At 39.5% G+C, this 19,010-nt stretch overlaps 2 protein-coding genes across 3 annotated transcripts; one reads left to right on the top strand and one right to left on the bottom strand.

The window, feature by feature from the left end:
* Positions 1 to 2,625: 2,625 nt before the first annotated feature.
* ttk (ttk protein kinase) lies at positions 2,626 to 12,669 on the bottom strand. Its single transcript, XM_003453491.5, has 25 exons — positions 12,523 to 12,669; positions 11,860 to 11,947; positions 11,555 to 11,777; positions 11,367 to 11,473; positions 11,132 to 11,275; positions 10,867 to 10,978; positions 10,703 to 10,784; positions 10,484 to 10,596; positions 10,211 to 10,298; positions 9,967 to 10,075; positions 9,638 to 9,860; positions 7,954 to 8,060; positions 7,289 to 7,432; positions 7,026 to 7,195; positions 6,669 to 6,814; positions 6,325 to 6,451; positions 5,938 to 6,030; positions 5,667 to 5,824; positions 5,377 to 5,528; positions 5,129 to 5,253; positions 4,113 to 4,187; positions 3,841 to 4,017; positions 3,576 to 3,672; positions 3,406 to 3,491; positions 2,626 to 3,323 (listed from the first exon to the last, which is right to left on the bottom strand). The coding sequence occupies exons 2-25, from the start codon at positions 11,945 to 11,947 to the stop codon at positions 3,255 to 3,257; spliced, it is 3,015 nt and encodes a 1,004-aa protein (XP_003453539.2). The 5' UTR covers positions 12,523 to 12,669; the 3' UTR covers positions 2,626 to 3,254.
* Positions 12,670 to 13,189: 520 nt separating this feature from the next.
* ebag9 (estrogen receptor binding site associated antigen 9) lies at positions 13,190 to 18,767 on the top strand. 2 transcript variants are annotated; one of them, XM_005472582.4, is made up of 7 exons: positions 13,190 to 13,502; positions 13,823 to 13,917; positions 14,211 to 14,292; positions 14,419 to 14,592; positions 15,780 to 15,890; positions 16,268 to 16,359; positions 17,396 to 18,767. In XM_005472582.4, the coding sequence occupies exons 2-7, from the start codon at positions 13,835 to 13,837 to the stop codon at positions 17,511 to 17,513; spliced, it is 660 nt and encodes a 219-aa protein (XP_005472639.1). In that variant the 5' UTR covers positions 13,190 to 13,502; positions 13,823 to 13,834; the 3' UTR covers positions 17,514 to 18,767. The 2 variants fall into 2 exon arrangements, with proteins under 2 accessions (XP_005472639.1, XP_003453521.1); XM_003453473.5 differs by having other exon boundaries at positions 13,191 to 13,502; positions 14,437 to 14,592.
* Positions 18,768 to 19,010: the final 243 nt, after the last annotated feature.

The raw sequence follows: 19,010 nt of genomic DNA, 5'->3' as shown, positions 1-19,010 counted from the left end.
CACAGAAGAGGGGCCTGAAAACTGAAGGCTCTGCCTCCCATTCTACTTTTAAATACTCTAGGAACAACAAGTAGGCCTGCAGTGCAAGAGCGAAGTGCTCTAATAGGGTGATATGGTACTACAAGGTCATTAAGATAAGATGGGGCCTGATTATTTAAGACCTTGTGTGTGAGGAGCAGGATTTTGAATTCAATTCTGGATTTAACAGGAAGCCAATGAAGGGAAGCCAAAACAGGAGAAATATGCTCTCTCTTTCTAGTCCCTGTCAGGACTCTTGCTGCAGCATTTTGGATTAGCTGAAGGCTTTTCAGCGAGTTTTTAGGACTTCCTGATAATAATGAATTACAGTAGTCCAGCCTGGAAGTAATAAATGCATGAACTAGTTTTTCAGCATCACTCTGAGACAGGATATTTCTAATTTTAGAGATGTTGCGCAAATGGAAGAAAGCAGTCTTACATATTTGTTTAATATGTGCGTTGAAGGACATGTCCTGGTCAAAAATGACTCCAAGGTTTCTGGAGTTCTATGGAGTCTTGCTAATGAACTACTAATTGTAATTAGGTGTGTTGCAACAGGGACACATGGAAAAGTTTCAGGACACCGGCCCTCGAGGACTGGAGTTCAAGACCCCTGTTTTAGAAGCTACTGCTGTAATCATTATAATACGAGTGGGAGAGACCCCGCTCTTTGTGATTTCTGGGAATAGTGACGGAGTGAGAGCTCTTCTTTTCTTCCTGCCTCAGCCTCAGCAAGTGACATAAAGGCCGTGATTGGTCCAAAGGGAGGGCGGCGTGCGCAGTACTTACAGGTGTCTAAATCACGAGTCACGCCGAGACCCAACAGTGGTCAAATTTCTGACCGGACTGGAGAAAACAGACAAGCGGGTTAAGTTGAAAAATAAGAAATCACCAAAGGCCCTAACAGTGTTTGATTTCCCTGTAATGTAATTCATTTTTATTTCGTATTTTATATATTCATATATATTTCATATATTATTATATATTTTTAATCAACAACTCGTGGTATTTTCATGATGACTTTATTTATATTTATTTATGTATGCATTTTACTGTAGACGTGTTCTTCTGTAACTGTTAATGTCATGTTGCTGTCTACCTGTTTCGGTAAAGTGTCCCCCCCCCACACACACACACACACACACACACACAAGTGATCGGTGACGCTGTTGCCTACGGTACGGAGCCACGCAAGAGACATTTTGAAGGGGGGCGTGGTGCACGTACTTTTGCGAGATCCTGAGAAATACTTTTCCCCCCTGCATTTACCGTACGTCGATTGGTACCCGTGAAGCTGTCCAGAGTACTGCAGCTGGTTGTTAATGAATTCAAGTCCACATTTTCAGAGTACGCCTTTTACACCAATGTTTCCCCTTCCACTAAGAAAGTAAAAATCTCAAGATGTCTCTCACAAAATCGTATGTACTCCAAAGGTACAAAATATATGAATCTCTCTCGTGAGTGTGTGACTTCCATCGCTATGGTTGTTTCCCCAAGTCTCAGTCAATAACCACTTACATTATACCTTATTAAGAGGCAAGAAAAATATCATTTCTTAAAATCTTAAAATCCATTCTGATGAATTTATTCATGCTGTCCTGGGTGGGTTTTTGAGCTTGTTGCTCCCATTTCTTTGCAAACATGACAGGAACATTACAACCTTAATTGAAAACAAATATCAATATATAGATGCTGATAAATATGTTTCAAGTAGCTAATTATGTCATTAGTTAGAATGACACAAGAAAAATGAATCTTGGACATTTCTTGTCCTACCAAACACTAAAAACCCCAAGTACATACATGCCAAATACATACACATAAGCTCTGGCAAAAGATACTACAGAGGGCATGACAACCTTGCCAGATGCAAAAGTTTTAAAGTTTTACAGTCCTGCAGCAAACTGGTCTGGATTCACAGCCCACACTGGGTACCCAAAAGGTCTCCCATGATCTTGTGTTTACAGAGGAGGCACAGGCATATAGAAAGGACTTTGCACCTGGGGTTGAGAGTGCAGACTCCCTGTAGCTGAGACCAGAAACTCATTGGGATTTTCCTCATGCCTTCCCCTATACCCGTTTGCACTTAGGAGCTGCAATGTGCCACTGTCTTCCCTCCTCTTTGTGGAGGAGTTGAGGCCTGAGGTTTTTACCTCCCAGTAAAAGCAGACCTTCAGACTCTTGTTACTTGCCTCATGGTGTAGGGTTGATACAGGCAGACTCATCAAGAACAACCATTGTATTTGTTATACAATGGTTGTTCTTTGAAGTATTGACTAGCACATACGGGCCACTTCTGGGACATGTAAGACTGTTACAAAACAGGTAAAAATGTAAAAGTATTTTTTACATATTTGTGTGTAAAGCATTTGTATTACAACTTGACTTTGTTGCTGCTCTCACAGGAAGAAGCTTCTGGCTCCTTCATGTAGCATGTTCTGTGCACGTTAGGTTTAACTGGTAATTGTAAACTGACAAATCATGTGAAAAACTGCTTTGAAAATTTAAAAAAAAAAAGTTCCAGAAAAAACAAACAAAAAAAACATACGCAATATTCAACTTAAAGTTCCTTCATGTTAACTGAAATAAACAAAGCACAGACTCTTATGGTACAATACAGTATGTTTATTGGGTTATACTATACTGCACAAACTGATAAGCCAAAACATTAAAACAAGGATAAGTGAGTAACACTTACAGGTTCTACCATTCGTGTGGATTTCTGAAAGGTACTACCCACATAAATTCTGTTGCAGAGCACAGAAGCAAGCACATCCTGTAATGGCAACAGCACTCCCTGAAACTGCTCAGGAAGGGTTCAAGAACACACATACACAAAGTTTTTTCCTGATCTCTCCAGATCCCAATCTGAAACAGCATTCACAGGATGCACTGGAACAAGCCAGTCAATTTCCATGGGACTGAAAGCCCATACTGTGCTGACAGGATCCAAATGAGCCACTGCCAAATGTCTGGCATCAATGTCACTACAGGTCACAGCTTTTGTTTTTTTGTTTTTTGGTGGTTTAAACCACACAATACTAAACAAGTAGTTTTAATGATGGCTAATTGGCTTGTGCTTTTATTTACTAATATGAGTAAAAATGAAACGATGCGATATTTTGTTTCAAGAAAAACACAGATTGCTTTATCTTACAAAAAAGGAAAACTTTAGTGGTTACGAGCGGTTTAGAAGAACAAAAGTAGAAACAGCCACATCACATATTCCAGGGTAGTTAAGATGATGACTTTGCACACTCTGCAACATCCAGCTTCTTGCCACTGCTGCACATTCTTGCCAAATTCTGTGACGATGAGAGAGCAAAGTTAGTGCTTCAGAAACTTGTTTAAGAAGTCTGAGAAGAAATTTTGGGAGGTTAATCTTACATTAGCAGCTCGGATGATGCTGTTTGGAGACTGGAGGGCTGCGAGGTCTGTCAGGATCTTCTTAAGATCGTTGTTAGAAGGATATTCTGGAACAGAGTACAGGTGAGTTTCTAACGTTAACCTGGCATCTTTTTAGTACACAAACTTGTAACTGATTGATGTGCATGTACCTGGTTCAGGTGATGCTTGTGGTTTGAGCTGCAGGTACGGATGCTCCAGCAGTTCTGCAATGGAAATTCTCTCTCTGGGGTTTCGTACCAAGCATCTCTGGTAAACGGAAACAACAACAAAAAAAACAACCAAAAGCTGAATATTTCTATTTTACGAACTCAGTAACACTTCTAATAAAGACTCATCAACAACTGATTGGACAGATTCGCATTTTAATGTGTGTAAAACTGTAACATAGAAGTCCCATCTATGGCATTGTTTCACCTTCAACACATCGAGCAAATCCTTCTCCGAGATGTCAGGAAACTCTATTTTATGGGAGGGATCGATGATGGCGTGCAGCTTGCTGATCTGGTTGGTGATGCTTTGGAACGGAGTCTTCCCGTAAGTCATACAGTACAGGATGCATCCGAGGGACCACACGTCACCTTTGGGGCTGATCTGTCGAACAAAATTAGCAGAAGATGTCTTACCTGCTGTTGCATTCACAGTTTGGTTAGTGACTCTGTTAAATCAGTAAAAATTAAGGTGACTACCTTTGAGCGTGCTTTTCCTGTCTGGGATGACGTGTCTTTGATGGCTTCAGGGGGCATATAGTTCAAAGTTCCTACCTGTGTTGACAAATGATTACATGTTACACATGTTAAGCCATTTTTCCCAACTGATTGACATCCTTAAGCTGAGCTGCAGCTTCAACATATTTAACAGAACTTAAATTAGAAAACTGGCATTTTCTGTTGTCCCTCACAGTATGCTCATTTAGAGTTGCTTTGCATGGTTCGAAGTTCAAAATCATTCTTCTGTATCTTCTACGGGATCTTGGTGCAATCCCTGATTCCATCGAGTGTCTGCAGAGAGCGTTTTAGCTCCGCTTCCTTCAGCCTTCCTCTGATTGGCATTTTTATCCAGTGAAAAGCCGCTCGCTAGATATTTTCTCTCTCTTTCCTTTAAAGACTATTCTCTGTTTTTTGAACTTTAGCAGGTCGTTTCACAGATGCTACAATATACTTAAGACACCACCCCTGCAGACATTTCGATTTATTAAAGCGAAAGAAGTAAAAAAACAAAAAAAAACCCCTCCAAAAAACCAAAAAACACACAGGTGAAATAAATTTCTTCAACAATGGCTCTGTTGCTTTAACTTTCCCAGTACGCCAGGATCATAAGCCAACAAGCATCTGGGCCGCACCTTAGTGGAATGCACTCATTTATACATCTGTGTTATTAATTCATCTGTGCTTTTTCCTGCTATGTCAAAACATCTGCTGGTCTATTGGAAGAAATGACCGTGGGCCCTCCATCTATCTTATCTGACAGACTCTGGAACAGATACGTTTTGTAGCCTGGGATTGGAAATATGCAGACATTGACCATGCTAACCAGAAAATGTCTGACTATCAGGCCATTCTGGACAGTCTAGCACAGATATCATCACTCCTCTACAATCCACCAGATTGTTTTCCAGCAATTACATTCCTTTGTAGTTTGATTGCTTGAGACCCAAGCTGACATGGCAGACGAGAGGTTCATTGTATTACTTAGTATGACTTACTTGTGAATCCTTCATGATGCTCGTTACATCTGGTTGGATTCTGTTTGCGATGCCAAAGTCGATCAGTTTCAGCGAAGCATTCACTATGACGAAGTTAGCTGGTTTCAAGTCGCTGTGGACAATTCCTATACAGAACACGCACACATGTAGTGGTTAGAAATGACCATGAGTTACTATGACATTTATGACATTCGAACAACACTGAAAGTGGTAGTCAACTGATAGTGAGAGGCACAAGAGAAATGAACCGTGTTTGTGGATGGTGTGGACGGCCTCCAGCATGTTCTTCCAGTAGAACTTCCTCTCTAGAGGGTTCACAGTTTTGCGGTTTCGCAACCAAGTGTTCAGATCCAAGTTTCCACACTCCATCAGCATGTAGATGTAGCTGTTGGTTATTTCACTGAAACAAACAAACAAACAAAACCCACATAAAACAACCATCAGGGCATTTATTGTGGCAGAGATTTATACTGCAGGTAAGCAATAGAAAAAAGGCTGCCTAATGTAAAAATAATTTCTGGATAGGCTGTGCACTCACTAGTCATAGAGCTTTATAATCTGGTCACTGTACTGCTGCAGGTGGTTCAGATGTTCAATTTCATTTTTGTAACTCTCTATTGTCTGGGCATCGGCCTCCTCGAGGTTGACATATTTCACTGCATACAGCTGTTTTTTATGATCGAGCACCTGGTAGACCTGGAGGGGAAAAACAAGCAGTTGTTTAAAATACAAGATTAGGGGCCAACTGGATTGTCAGACTGTGGTGAAATGTTTTTGGCATTATGGGAGCTCCTTAACACTGTTGTTACCTTGCTCGATCCACCACGTCCAATCATCTTTAGTATGAAGAACTGCTTCCCCTTAATGGTAATGGATTCATTGGACAATACACTGAGGGAAGCCTAAAATGAGATCCAAACAAAGATATATTTTGTAATTACAGTTGAGAGTAGTATTTACATTACTGCTGATATTTCCAACTGACTGGCCTCTGTCTACTTGGCATTCAAGTGACTGTTTACTGTTCAGTCAAGCTGGAAAAGAAAATGTTTATAATATCAAGTGCTTTTCCCACACACACACACACACACACACACACACACATCTGAAATCTTTGCAAGAAAATTCCACAGCATGTTTATTTTTTGTTTTTTTAACGTATAAGACAAAACCAAAAGGAGCGCATGAACATATACCTGTGGTGTCTGGGCACACAGTGGTTGATTTAGAGGTGTGCATGGCTGCTGAGCAGGCCCAGCTCTGTGTGCCGCTGCTGCAGAGGAATACACTTCAGGGCCTCTCTTTACAACAGGAGTAATAAAGCTGAGAGGAGACAAATGCAGGCATGCAGAGTGTGACAATTTATTTCAATAGAAATATTCTAGAATACAAATGTATTAGCTTATGTTTGAAGTAGAATTGACTTTTAGCGCAACTTTTTAGAACCCTACAATAAAGCATATATTTAAATACCGTTCCCAATGGAAACTAAAGAGCAGAATTACAGATATGAAAAAACACTTCAGAGTCAGAGTATTACCTGTTAGCAGCTGGATATCTATTGCTGTTAGGTGTTTCGCAGACTGTTTGTGAGTTAACTTTGGATGGAAGTTGGAGGGACGGCGTAAGGAAAGACTCTGCCAAACGAGGAATGGGTCTAGGTTCAGGGGGTGTTGTTTGTTTAACCTTATAAGAGAAAAAAAAAAACGTTTAAGGTTTTGAGACATAACCAAAATAAATGTTTATATATATGTTCTGAGTGAAGATAATAAACGCCCACCAAGTCTGGATAATTCATAGGGAAGACCTAAGCGAACACCAGCTTGCATGCAGAAAAAACAAACTAAAATCTGTGTATCTAAAAATTTAGCAGTAGATTTAAAAAGGGCCATCAGACCTCAGGAGAAACATGCCGGTTGATGGAAGTTGGGATCTTCCACTCCGACAAAGGCTCCCTGCTGGCAGGTTTAGGCTGCTCTACTGAACGTCTGACAGGGACCCGAGCAGGAAGCTGTACTTCCTGGATTCCACCACATGCAGACATTACGGGAGCACTTGCTTGCAAATCTAAAAGAAATTTGGAAAATATATAATGTATTTAAAAAATAACAATGTATTTAAATTTAATTTAAAAGCATGTTCAAGTTTTTAAATCTCTACCTGTGGGAGGTTCCTCCTCACTGTTGGGCAGTAGTCGTTTCTCTCCAGCTTTAAGGTTATGTATGGCTATGTCCAGGAGCTCGGCCGGCTTCGCATTTAAAGTGTGGGCTTTGTGCAGAATTGAAGTTGCTTTGTTGACATTACCTAAAAATAGGACAGTAGGGGCATAAATAAATGGCACTTCAATTATGTTTTAATAAATGAACGATTGATTAGTAGACATTCTTATGGCTAAACAACACAAAATACAGACAAAACTTTTCACTCGCTAGCAAATGTTTGGCATGCATTTTGAATAAACTATGCAGACACAGTGATCCATCGATCAGATCTAGACAAAAATGATGTTCCTTGAGATAGACATTTATTAAAGACTTACTGATTACAAGGCTTTATATTGATCTTTCTGTAACAAGTTACACTACTGCAACTGGCTTGAGTTATGGTTATACCGTTTTTCTAAAGCACCGACTTAATTAGTTGCTTTTACAGCAGTACATTGCCGCTCTGGACTACCTGTTATTTCCCTAAAGCGGTGCCACCTTTAAATTTAAATTCTTCAAGGAGGAGTCCTGAAGTTGTGCAAAACAATGTCCTTATTTGTATGAGTTGCTCCTTATTTTCAGCTTTTTGTTTTGGGAATGTGGCTCCAGAAAATTACATACCTTGAGAGACCTCAAACTGGGCATGTGCTATGTGGACAAAGGCAAAGGCTTTGCAGTTGGATCTTGCAACTATGAAGTGGTCCTGTGCTTCATCTGGATCCTCGATCCTGCAGAAGAAAAAGGAAACGATGATACACTTAAAGAGCATGTGAAAATCCTATTAGTAGCTATCATTTGGTTGTGCCAATGCTTTTTTTGGTGGGACTGAAGGGCTACGTGGACATTTCGCTTTTGTTGGGTTGGCGGTAATTTAACCACATAAATACACATTTTATATTTTTGATTCCTGAAAGTAGCCACCCTTTGCTTTGTTGACAGCACTGCAAAACCTTGGTCTTCTGTAAGTGGGTTTCATGATGTAGTCACCTGAAATGGTTTTCACTTCACAGTTGTGCCTTGTCTGCGTTTAATTGGTGGAATTTCTTGCCCTCTTAATGGGGTTGGGACCATCAGTTGTGCTGTGCAGAAGTCAGGTCGGTACACAGCTGACAGCCCTATTTGACAACTGTTAGAATTCATATTATGGCAAGAACCAATCAGCTAAGTAAAGAGAAATGACTTTAAAAACTGAAGGTCAGTCAGTCCGGAAAATCGCTAGAACAAGCAAAATCTATCAAGCGCAACAACGAAACTGGCTCACATGAAGACCGCCCCAGGAAAGGAAGACCAAGAGTCACCTCTGCTGCTGAGGATAAATTCACCAGCTTCAGAAACCACAAGTTAACAGCACAACAGATTAGAGCAGATAAATGCCACAGAGTTCTAGTAGCAGATACATCTCTACATCAACTGTTCAGACAAGACTGAATCAGGCCTTTAGGGTCAAACAGCTACTAAGAAAAAGCAACAAGCAGAAGAGATTTGTTTGGGCCAAGAAAAGGGAATGGAGATTAGACTAGTGGAAATCTGTGCTTTGTCTGGCGAGTCCAAATTTGAGATCTTTGGTTCAGTCTTTGGGTGACGCAGAAAAGGTGAACAGATCGTCTCTACATGCATGGTTCCCATCATGAAGTACGAAGGAGGTGGTGTGATGGTGTGTGGGTGCTTTGCTGGTGACACTGTTGGGGATTTATTCCAAATTGAAGGCACACTGAACCAACACGGCTACCACAGCATCCTGCAGCGACATTCCATCCCATCTGGTTTACATTTGGTAGGACCAGCATTTATTTTTTTTCCAAGGACAATGACAATGTTTTTCCAGTAACAACCTAATTCAAAGTGTGAATGTATTGCCACAAGGTGCTAGCAGTACCAATGCAACCATAATGACAGCATTTTATCGAGTCATAGAGGATAAGTCAAATGTAAGTGCAAAAGCAGCCCAGGTAGTGTTTTCCTTGTAACTCCAAGAAAAAGTATAACTTAACTCCTTAACACTTTTAATTTAACAAAAAACAAAACAACAACAACAAAAAAAAAACAACTTGCAACTCCTTAGGACCCACATGAGATTCAAATCTAAAAATCTTGTTCCAACCTTTAGCGGAAATTTTGCAGAGTACTGTGCTTTGTTGAAAGCTGCTAAATTAGGAGGCTGACACATGCCTGGCTTTGTCTCATTGTTTTGCTCACTGAGAAATGGCACGCATGGCACCACTAATCATTGATATCATGATTTAACACTTATATCTTATAAAATTTTCTATTGGTATTATTGTGAAGGATATGATGGGGCACTCACCCTTTTAGTTCTGCATATCGGACTAGTATTCTGGCGTAGGTGGCGTTTTTGCTGTATTGTCTGACTGGCAGCTTGAAGAAGACTTTAGAGTAACAGTCCTTGAGCTTATTAAGAAGGTTGATGTCTGTGTGAGGGTTCCCTCTCTTCTCCAGGTTAGTCAGGTATGCCCAACATGACTCAGGAGAGTTGGAATTGACGATCTGATCGAAATTGTAAGTTACATCTGTTAGAAAGGAAAAAAGTAATGAAAACAGAGAAGGAGACACAATGTCTTTCATTCTCACAACTATAGAAAATAAGATTCCACATGGAAATATGTAATGTAGTACCTTCCATTCTTGAGGCGTTCTTTGTGTCACACGTGTGAAGGAGTGTTGTGGTTGAGTCTATGGCTGCCTGGTCCTCCCAGATGGATTTCTCTGGACTAAGAGCTGGTTGCTGAGAACACAAAAAACAAGGATTCAACATTTCTTTCTTTGGCTCAAGCTAAGGTTCTTCACAGAACAGATCATTAGAAATGAAAGCCACCGAGTGTGGAATTTGAGAGTTACAAATACGTTTATTTGTACTCACTTGAACACACACCAAATCCCGATCCACAGCACTGTTCTTTGAGGAGGATAGCCCAAATATTGGGTTCATATTTGAACCAGATGTTTGCCTAAGACACAGTGACACAAATTAAGCATGAACAAAAACTCTGAAATAGATTTCATTGACACTGCAGGACATTACATGCAACATAAACTCACTTATTTACATATATTTTAATTGTATTTCTCAGATCACCCGCCCCCTGCTTACATTCACTATATTTTAAACCAAACTAAATAAACATAAACATACCTGGACAAACTTGTGGGGATTGATGCATCGCTTCCTTTGGAGACCCTGCTATTATTGTAGTCATCATCATCCTTTTCTGGGATAGAGAAAGGTACTATGGGAACTCTTACTGGCTATAAAGCAAAAAGGTAAGAACAGAATTTGGGATCCTCAAAGACTTTTTGGTAATCGGTAACATAGAACAGTTTGAAGTGGAAAAAAAAACAAAACCCCACACACCATTCCAACTGCTCTCTTGCGCTGAGATCCTGTTCTCCAGCCTGGTAGTTGGTCATCTGGTGCTCCACCAAGGGAGTCCCTCCTGAAGGCCAGAGAACAATAAATGTCAGATGTTCGCCCTCAGAAGAAGCCTTCTGGGAAGTTAAGAACCACTTTGTTCTTACCCTGAACTAAAAATACTTGAGAGCTGCAAGTCGCCTGTCCCATCTGACGTTCTGCTTACTTTTTGGAACTCTGAGCCTTTTTTGACACAGTCCTGTGCATTACTGTTTGGTACTGGCAGAAAGAAAACAAAATATTTAGAAGAGAAAAGCATGATTGGGAAAAGGGCATTATTAAATTTGAGCTCTATTGTGACTTTCTGCTGCTGGACAGTCAAGTCAAACAGCAAAATGTATATAATGACGCAAGATAAACATGAATGCTCACCTGGTAAATTTTCCTTATCCTCTGAACTCCGCAGTAGCGCTTTTCCGTTCTGAATGCTTCGCAAAGCAGCCTCCAGCTGTTCTTTTGGTTGGGCACCCACCTGAACAGCATTCTGCAATATGTAGATGCCTCTCTTTGTGTTGCCTGGTAAAGTGTTAGAGATTAAATTAAACATTCTACATAGTATTTCTTGAGAATTGGCACATGTTCTGAAGGACAAACATCACATTTCTACCTTGAGACATCTCAAACTGTGCATGTGCAATGTGGACAAATGCAAAATTCTGGCTGTGGGATCTTGCCACGTTGAAGTTAGCCTCTGCCTCACTGACATCTTGAATTCTAATAGAAAAAAAGAATAAATGACCCATTGAATGCACAGATGAAAATATAATTAAACCAAGAACAGGATTTTCTACTCACGCTTTCAGCTCTGCAAATCTGACCAACATCCTTGCGTAGCTCTCATTGTGACAGTGTTTTCCCAGTGGCATATTGGAGAACACCCTAGTATAAAAGTCAATGAGCCTGGTGAGGTGATTACTATCCAAGTGAGGGTCTCCTTTTTTCTCCAAGTCCATCAAATATGAAAGGCATGATTCGGGTGAGTTTGAGCCAATGACCTGGTTAATATTGTCTGTGTCATCTGTAACAAGCACAAAGTGTCACAGTTATGCACGGTAATGCAGACATCTGGCATACATGACTACTTGTTAATCCTTTGTTACCTTCATTGAGATACTTTTTAATTTTGTTAAGCTTTTGATAAAGCATGGCAAGTTGCTGCTTTCTGTCTGTGTGCTCCTCTTCCTCCATCTGAAATGATGAGTTCAGTCAACACAAATAACAAATGAGCCCAAATGAAGATAAGCATTTCGCCTGAATAACAAGAACACAAAATCCAGCACAGAAAATGCGATTTAATATTAATATGACTCGTTTATTAACGGTTATTAATAATGGGGAGCTAGAACTGCAGACATTTTTTTAAAAATCCAGAGCTCTTGTTAAAGGAGTAACCAACACTGAGACAATTCTCAGTATTTAATTAACATTAAGTTACCAGTTTTGTGTGATTTCTGATTCTGAGGTGAGGAATACCTAGAAGATACCATATACAGACTTGGTGAGCAGCAAGAAATAACCTAGATAACAAGTTGAAACAAGTTACTGAACAAATGCTTTCCTTATAAACGGGGATAGTTTTGTGTTTACAATCGGGGCTAGCTCATTTTCTGGCTAGGTAGCATGTAGCAATTTTGCGAAGGATAACTTGCTCATCAAATCTCCACACTCTGCCGAGGACTCGCGCATTCATGTGAAGTTAAACACGCATTAGAACATTTTTAAAAATATCATATTAAAGTGCAGTAAAGCGAAAGCCATCTCACCGTGTTTAGGCCTGCCACGAAAAAGTCTCTTGCGACGGGATTTACAGCAACAATATACAGGGAAAAAGTCTCGACTTCAACTGCCAGATTTCAAATGTGCCACTTCCGTTGGCGTTGTGTATTGATTGGGTACTTTGTGATGACGTCACGATGCGTTCAGTTTACAAACAAGCAAGACGACAATAATAAAGGATAAATACAGCGAAGAAGCATCTATCGATATAGTATACCAGCGCATTGTAATTTTTATAATTATTTCTAGTTTGTATTTTGAACGTGTAAACATTGAAATATGCATATATTTTTTAAGAAGGGACTCAGAGCCGATCTCTGATGTAATCTCGCTGTCCTCATACTTGTCCTGCATCACCCTCACATACTTGTCTAGCACTTTTGACTTCCTCGTGCAATACTACTGTTCCTCTCTTGGCACCCTATGATATTGTATATGCTTTCTGTAGGTCCACAAAGACACTGAATTTCTTTATATGTGACCATCAAAACTCTCAAAGCCAGCATAACATCTGTAGTGCATGTTCTCACCATAAAGCCATACAGTACATGTCTTCTCCATTCTCTCCTGTATTACATACTCTATATTAAAAACATATTATATTAAATACTCTCCCATTTTTTCCCCAACAGCACTTGAATACAGCACAATCACGCTTCCTGGTTTCTGCTCCTCCCAGTTCAAAGATGGCAGCCATGGGACAGAGACGAGAGACGACACAAATTTAGGACTTTTGTCATGAAACAAAACTGGGTTGCAGAGCTGTTACCTCCATTGTTTTGAGATAACAGTGAATTAAACTGTCACCGCCAATGTGTCGTCTTAGGAATAGTTTAAAAGGGTTCAGAAATATGTTTTCCTGTGGGCTAAGCTAGCAAGCAAAGGTTAGCAAATAAATGAACTTGTCTCTTCTGCCACACAAGAAGGAAGCAGTTGCCTTTCATACGGTCTATTGGCATCTTATAAGGTGAGTTTGTATTTTTTTATGATTGTAGAGACACGTATTTTATTAGTAAGTACACCTCGGTTGTTTTCATGAGTGAAGAACTTGCATTGTTAACGTTAGCCTTAGCTCGGTCTTCTTCTATGGTGAATAAACACGGGTTCGTATTTCAGTGAGGTGCTCGTGGCACGGCTCTCGAGATTAAGCGTTTATAAACGCCTACAGATTTTGTTTTCGCGCAGTCCTGTGTAAATACTCACCTGCTTTGCAGCAAATGGAGCATACAAGTCATGTCCGTACTTGTAAAATCAGATGCTAAAATCTTTCCTTTTCTTTCCCACCAGCTCAGTTTCATCATGGCCATCTCTCAGTTCCGTCTATTTAAGATCTGCACATGCCTAGCCAGCTTTCTTTCTTTCTTTAAAAGGTTAATATGCAGGTAAGCACAAATGTATTGTCCATTACAGAATGTATGAGACTTTTGTGTTTAAACTACTACGAAATTTTTTGAAAATAAAATAGGAGCTATGGATTTAAAAATAACTTTCTAGCTATGAAACTCTGCATGCATCAGCTCCACAACTAGAGATCCTTTTTTGTGCGTGTGCTCGATGCAGTTGTGTAACCAAGGTTGTCACAATGCACAGTAAAGAGATTTGGTTGTGGTGTTTCGTAACATGCAATTTCTGCTTTTTATAATAATGGAGAGTTTAATTTCATTCTGTAACACAGGAGTGGAAGGGGCCGCAAGCTCAGTGGTGATCAAATAACTCTCCCAACAACAGTGGATTTTTCATCATCTGTACCAAAACAGGCAAGTATTGCGGCAGTCAGCAGCAGCTTCTTTGAGAAGAGGGTGGCATACAGTAGACACAATTTTCTTGTTTCAGAAACAAATAATTTTCAGGCACTGTTGTCTTTTTATTTGTTCATTTATTAGTTACTTTTGTCTGCACAGCCAGAGATTGAGGAATGGAGCTCTTGGGATGAAGAGGCTCCTACAAGTATTAAGATTGAAGGTGGCAACGGCAATGTCTCCCCCCCACCCAACGATGTAGATGAAGAGCCAGACTACTTCAAAGACATGGCTCCCACCATCAGGAAAACACAGAAGGTATGTCTGCAACAAGTCAAAGCAGTTGGTGGCATGTCTATTAGAGTGTATAACCTTTTTAAAGTTGTCTTTCTATAACGTAAACTTCACCTCTGAGGCTCCTCCTTATTTGTGGTGAACCTTGACCATGTTTGCTGAGTATACACAATTATACCAGTGTAAATGTGACAGAAAGTAAGGTGAAGCATAATAGGTCCACTCTATCTCATGGAATTTAGAGTGTGTTTATGTGATTGGCTTCTTTTCTGTTTTAACTGATTTCATTACAGTATCAGAGATGAAAAAGCGGTTATTTTTGTAAATGAGGAAAAAGTGTAACAGGGAAAAAAAGCCATGACTATTGTGTTTGAGTTCAGCAAACATGATACAAAATAGAATGAAGATGCGGGAAAAAAAGTTGCCGCTTCAAAGGGAAGGGCTACTATTTTTTTCCCCAACTGTTTTAAATGGATCCATTCCACAGAAAATTCTAAGAATAATATAACTGTAGCTGGTGTCAGGCTACTCACTAGGGGCTGTTAATAAAATGTATATTCCATTAGAAGATTAACAGTAGCATCTAGACGTAATTAGCACAAACAGTGTCGATGTTTGTCTTTGTTTTTTTATTCAATTTAGAAATGTGCAGATGTAAAACAAGAGACGCACAGTGCAGAGTTTCATTTATGTATTCCATTGCAATATTAAAAGTTTATCTTTGAGTTCCTGTAATAACAAGAAATGGCATCTAATATATAACTGTATTTGCTTGTTTTATTTATTTTAGCAAATGCTTAACTGGTGTCTAAACCAAGGAGCATGACATAAATATTCTGTAGGCTTCCAGATACAGTAAAGAGTAAAGGTTTTGCTATTAATGCTTTGAATGCGATTAAATGTTTCTTGTGATCCAAACCCGTGGCTTTTGATTGAAATGTCGTCTTTTGATATATAGCCTGATAATTTCTGCTGCCACTGATTAGAAGTTGTTTGAGTGCAGAAGTAAAGTGCTTTTACTTGTGTTAGGTTAAGGTTTTAAGTGTTAGGTTTGTCATTTCTAGACATAAAATTTTTGTAGTGTAACAGTGTGATTGCTGAAAATCTCCCATTCTCACCTTGTCCTTCCTAATAATTGTTAAGCAGGGATTCAACATTAACCCCTTTTACTTGGACTCTAAGCTCCTTTCTTTCTGGTTTCCACATTGAAGATTGTGTTAAAGAAAAGGGAGCCTTTGAACTACCTGGTGCCTGATGGCTCAGCAGGCTTCTCCAGCAGATTGGCAGCCTCTCAGGATATGATGACTTTCATTCCCCCCTCAGTAAGTTACACTATTGTTGGAAGACTGTTTGTTTTACACTCTGTATGCTAATAAATTTATAATTATGCAGGAGAGTTAGTTGGCCATCAAAGGAAAGCAAAACTTGTTTTATCAGTAAATAGGCTTGTGAAAAAAATTATTAAAGCTGCAGGACTTGAATGTTCGAACACCCAAATGTCAGAATGACTCAGTAAGCGTTCGAAAGAATGGACCAATCCCCTTCTCTCATTCCACCGGTTCAGTAAATTTTGATGCAGTTTGCAACACTCTTGTGTAAACCGAAGTTATTGATTTCTAATACATCAAAAGCTCCTGACTAAAAATGTTATCATAGTGTTACCTCTGTATATAAGACTGCAAACTGTCCATTTCCACAGGCTGAACTGGGCGAAATGGACACCTGGCAGGAGGACACAAATGCCTGGGAGGATGAGTCTGATGCTGCCTGGGAGGCAGAGGAGGTGCTCAGGTAAATGGGTTACAGCAAATACCAGTTTGCCACCTTAACTACCAGTTATGAAAGAACAACAGGAACAAGGAGTGTTTTTATATGTCATTAAACCAGTTGAGATACAATTCCAACACATTTTCATTGAGTTTGACACCCTTGCTCTAATAGATGGTGTTATTTGTTCAGGTTTCTTAAAAAAAAAAAAAAAAAAAAAAACTTAACTTGAATTATTCTATCTGTACAACAATATGGCTCTATAAAAGTATTTTAATTCATATTTTTTTTTTATCTCAAACAAATTATGCCATTATGCTCGCTGTCTCTTGTCCTCGTGAACAGCACTGCACATCAACAGTGGTCTCACATCCGCTGCCAAAAGCTGCACTTTGGCATTTTGGTTGTTTGTGCACCTCACCTCTTTGTAATTAGAACACGAGTGTACAATGTTGGGTTTTTTTGTTTTGTTTGGTTTTTTTTGGGGGGGGGGGGGGGGGTTCGTTATTGTTGTTACCGTAGTTTGTTTTTTGTTTTTGTACTGCTGTTTGATGATCAGTACAGATCAGTTCAGGTATTCACAGATTATACAGATGCAGATGACTTTGTGGGAAACCCCAAACCAAAAAAAAAAAAAAACTACTTTGCTTCTGGTTTTGACTTCTCTTCCTATGCTTGCACTGATGTGGAAGATTTGTGATGACGCCTATCGTTGACTAGAATACGCCAGCGAGTACTCGCACCCTCAGTGCTGGTATAAAATGATACCGAACTGTGGCGACATCACTGTTTGCACACAACATCAGTACAGCGAGCATAATGGGTCCATTTTATTTCTTCTTGCAATCATCACTTTTCTAAATGTGTATGTTCATTTCATGGCCACCAGATGACAGTGTTTGATAATACTTTGTCAACAGTGGCACAAAAAGCAGGGTTTTGTTTTCCCCCATTCTCAGCTGACCTAGCTTTTGGTGACATGCTTTGGTGTGACATCACTTCCTGTCATCTGTCATCTGTTTCTTTTGACTATAATTTTGTGTTTTGTTTTTTTAAACAGACAACAGAAGATGGCTGAGAGAGAGAAGCGCTTCATGGAGCAGCAGAGGAAAAAGATGGAGAAAGAAGCTCAGAGAATGATGAAGAAGGAGCAGAAAATTGCCGTCAAGCTCTCATAACATTTTAAAGAGGCTCACTTTTGAGCAACAGGAATTGGGGGTGGGGGAGGGGCAAAGACACTAGCTCAATCATTACTCTGTCTTTAAAGTCACCAAACCTACCAGGATTCTTACTGTACACTACTCACATGTTAGCAGATTGTCCTCCTCCTTTTTTCCACCAGCGGCGTTTTAGTGTATTTTCCAGCTGCAGTGGCGTAACACATGGCAATGTTGGGGGCAGCAGGTATTCTCACTCTTCATGTGGCAGGGTCATTTTGGTCTTTAAGGGAGATTTAAGGGAGATTGTGTTTATACCATCCAGATCATTTTAGGTTAAAGGTCAGAAGCGGCTTTCTGAGATTCTGATTAAATCTGTAGGAAAATCTTCCATTTTGGATTTTCCAGGAACATTTGTAAATAAACTGGTACCTGTGCTACCTGTTGAAACTGACACAGGTAGTACATTTCCCTTTCTTGATCCTTTTTTTTTTCTTTCTAATTTTTACAACCTCAAAGGGCAAGGACGTCTAATTTATTTTATGCATCACTGAGTAACAGTGACATCCCTTGGTTTGCTTGATTTTATTTTTTTTATATTTATGTCTTTGTCTGACAACTGATCTGTTCATTGTTTTTGTTTTGTTTTTTAATGAATGATGCTTTTATATTTCACATTATCTCCCTGTGCTGTATGGCCCTTATTTCGCTGGAAATCTGCATTAAAATGAAGGCTGGAGATTTTCAAAGTGCGTGTGGATACATGATGGTAGACTAGAACGTAGCCAATGCAGATGTTAGCTGTGGGTTCCTATGGTAATCTCACTGCACCACATCTGCCATTCACTCATCTTTGTCAGCCCTTAATATTGAAGGAGAATTTCCAGTGATTGATGCTTTGTTTTTTTTTGTTTTTTTTCCCCCTTTTATCTTGGGGGAGGAAATCTTGCTCTGCTGTTAAATAGTTGATGAATTGTGTGCAGAGACCCAGTACTTAAAAAACGTGGGTCATCATCACAGTGGACACTCATACAGTAATCTTGGCAAATAATGGGCTGATGGATAAACGTTTCCTAGCACATCATTTTAAGTAAGTGCTTCTGACTGAGTATCTTGTTATGCATCATTGTAATGAAATTCCCAGTCAGTGTTGTCATGGAAACATTGGCAAGTGCAGATACAGCATGTGTTCGTCCATGACTTGTGATAAATGGTGCAAAGCAAGTCAAAGAAGACATATCTGGGTTAATATTATCCAATGATTTACTGACAAAATTTCCATTAAAATTTCAATGATAAAATGAATATGAAAATAATTAGAGCATGACTAGATTCAAGAATGAAATTAAAAGCAGGTGTGGATTTATTTTCTTTGGAAATGCCCTTTCCTCCTCATTTTCACTGAGAAAGGCTGCATGTCATGTTTTTCCTTCTTAAATTTTGCACGTCATGATTTCTTATTTCAGAAATTAATCATTAAAATCCTGTTTTTGCACATGCTTAATGGTAAAAATAGCA

The sequence above is a fragment of the Oreochromis niloticus genome, linkage group LG11 (assembly GCF_001858045.2).
Source record: "Oreochromis niloticus isolate F11D_XX linkage group LG11, O_niloticus_UMD_NMBU, whole genome shotgun sequence".
In the NCBI taxonomy this organism is placed as follows: domain Eukaryota; kingdom Metazoa; phylum Chordata; class Actinopteri; order Cichliformes; family Cichlidae; genus Oreochromis; species Oreochromis niloticus.
Note: the sequence above shows the minus strand (reverse complement) of the source record. Positions and strands in the feature narration are given on the sequence as shown.

Bases quoted from the DNA above. Each gene is read 5' to 3' on its own strand.
- ebag9 (XM_005472582.4), top strand. From the start codon at position 13,835: ATGGCCATCTCTCAGTTCCGTCTATTTAAGATCTGCACATGCCTAGCC. The intron at 14,293-14,418 runs GCAAGTATTGCG...TTCATTTATTAG, and splicing joins CATCATCTGTACCAAAACAG to TTACTTTTGTCTGCACAGCC. The intron at 15,891-16,267 runs GTAAGTTACACT...CCATTTCCACAG, and splicing joins TGACTTTCATTCCCCCCTCA to GCTGAACTGGGCGAAATGGA.
- ttk (XM_003453491.5), bottom strand. From the start codon at position 11,947: ATGGAGGAAGAGGAGCACACAGACAGAAAGCAGCAACTTGCCATGCTT. The intron at 9,861-9,966 runs GTACTACATTAC...CCTTTCTAACAG, and splicing joins GAACGCCTCAAGAATGGAAG to ATGTAACTTACAATTTCGAT. The intron at 5,825-5,937 runs GTAACAACAGTG...TTTCCCCTCCAG, and splicing joins GACGTGGTGGATCGAGCAAG to GTCTACCAGGTGCTCGATCA.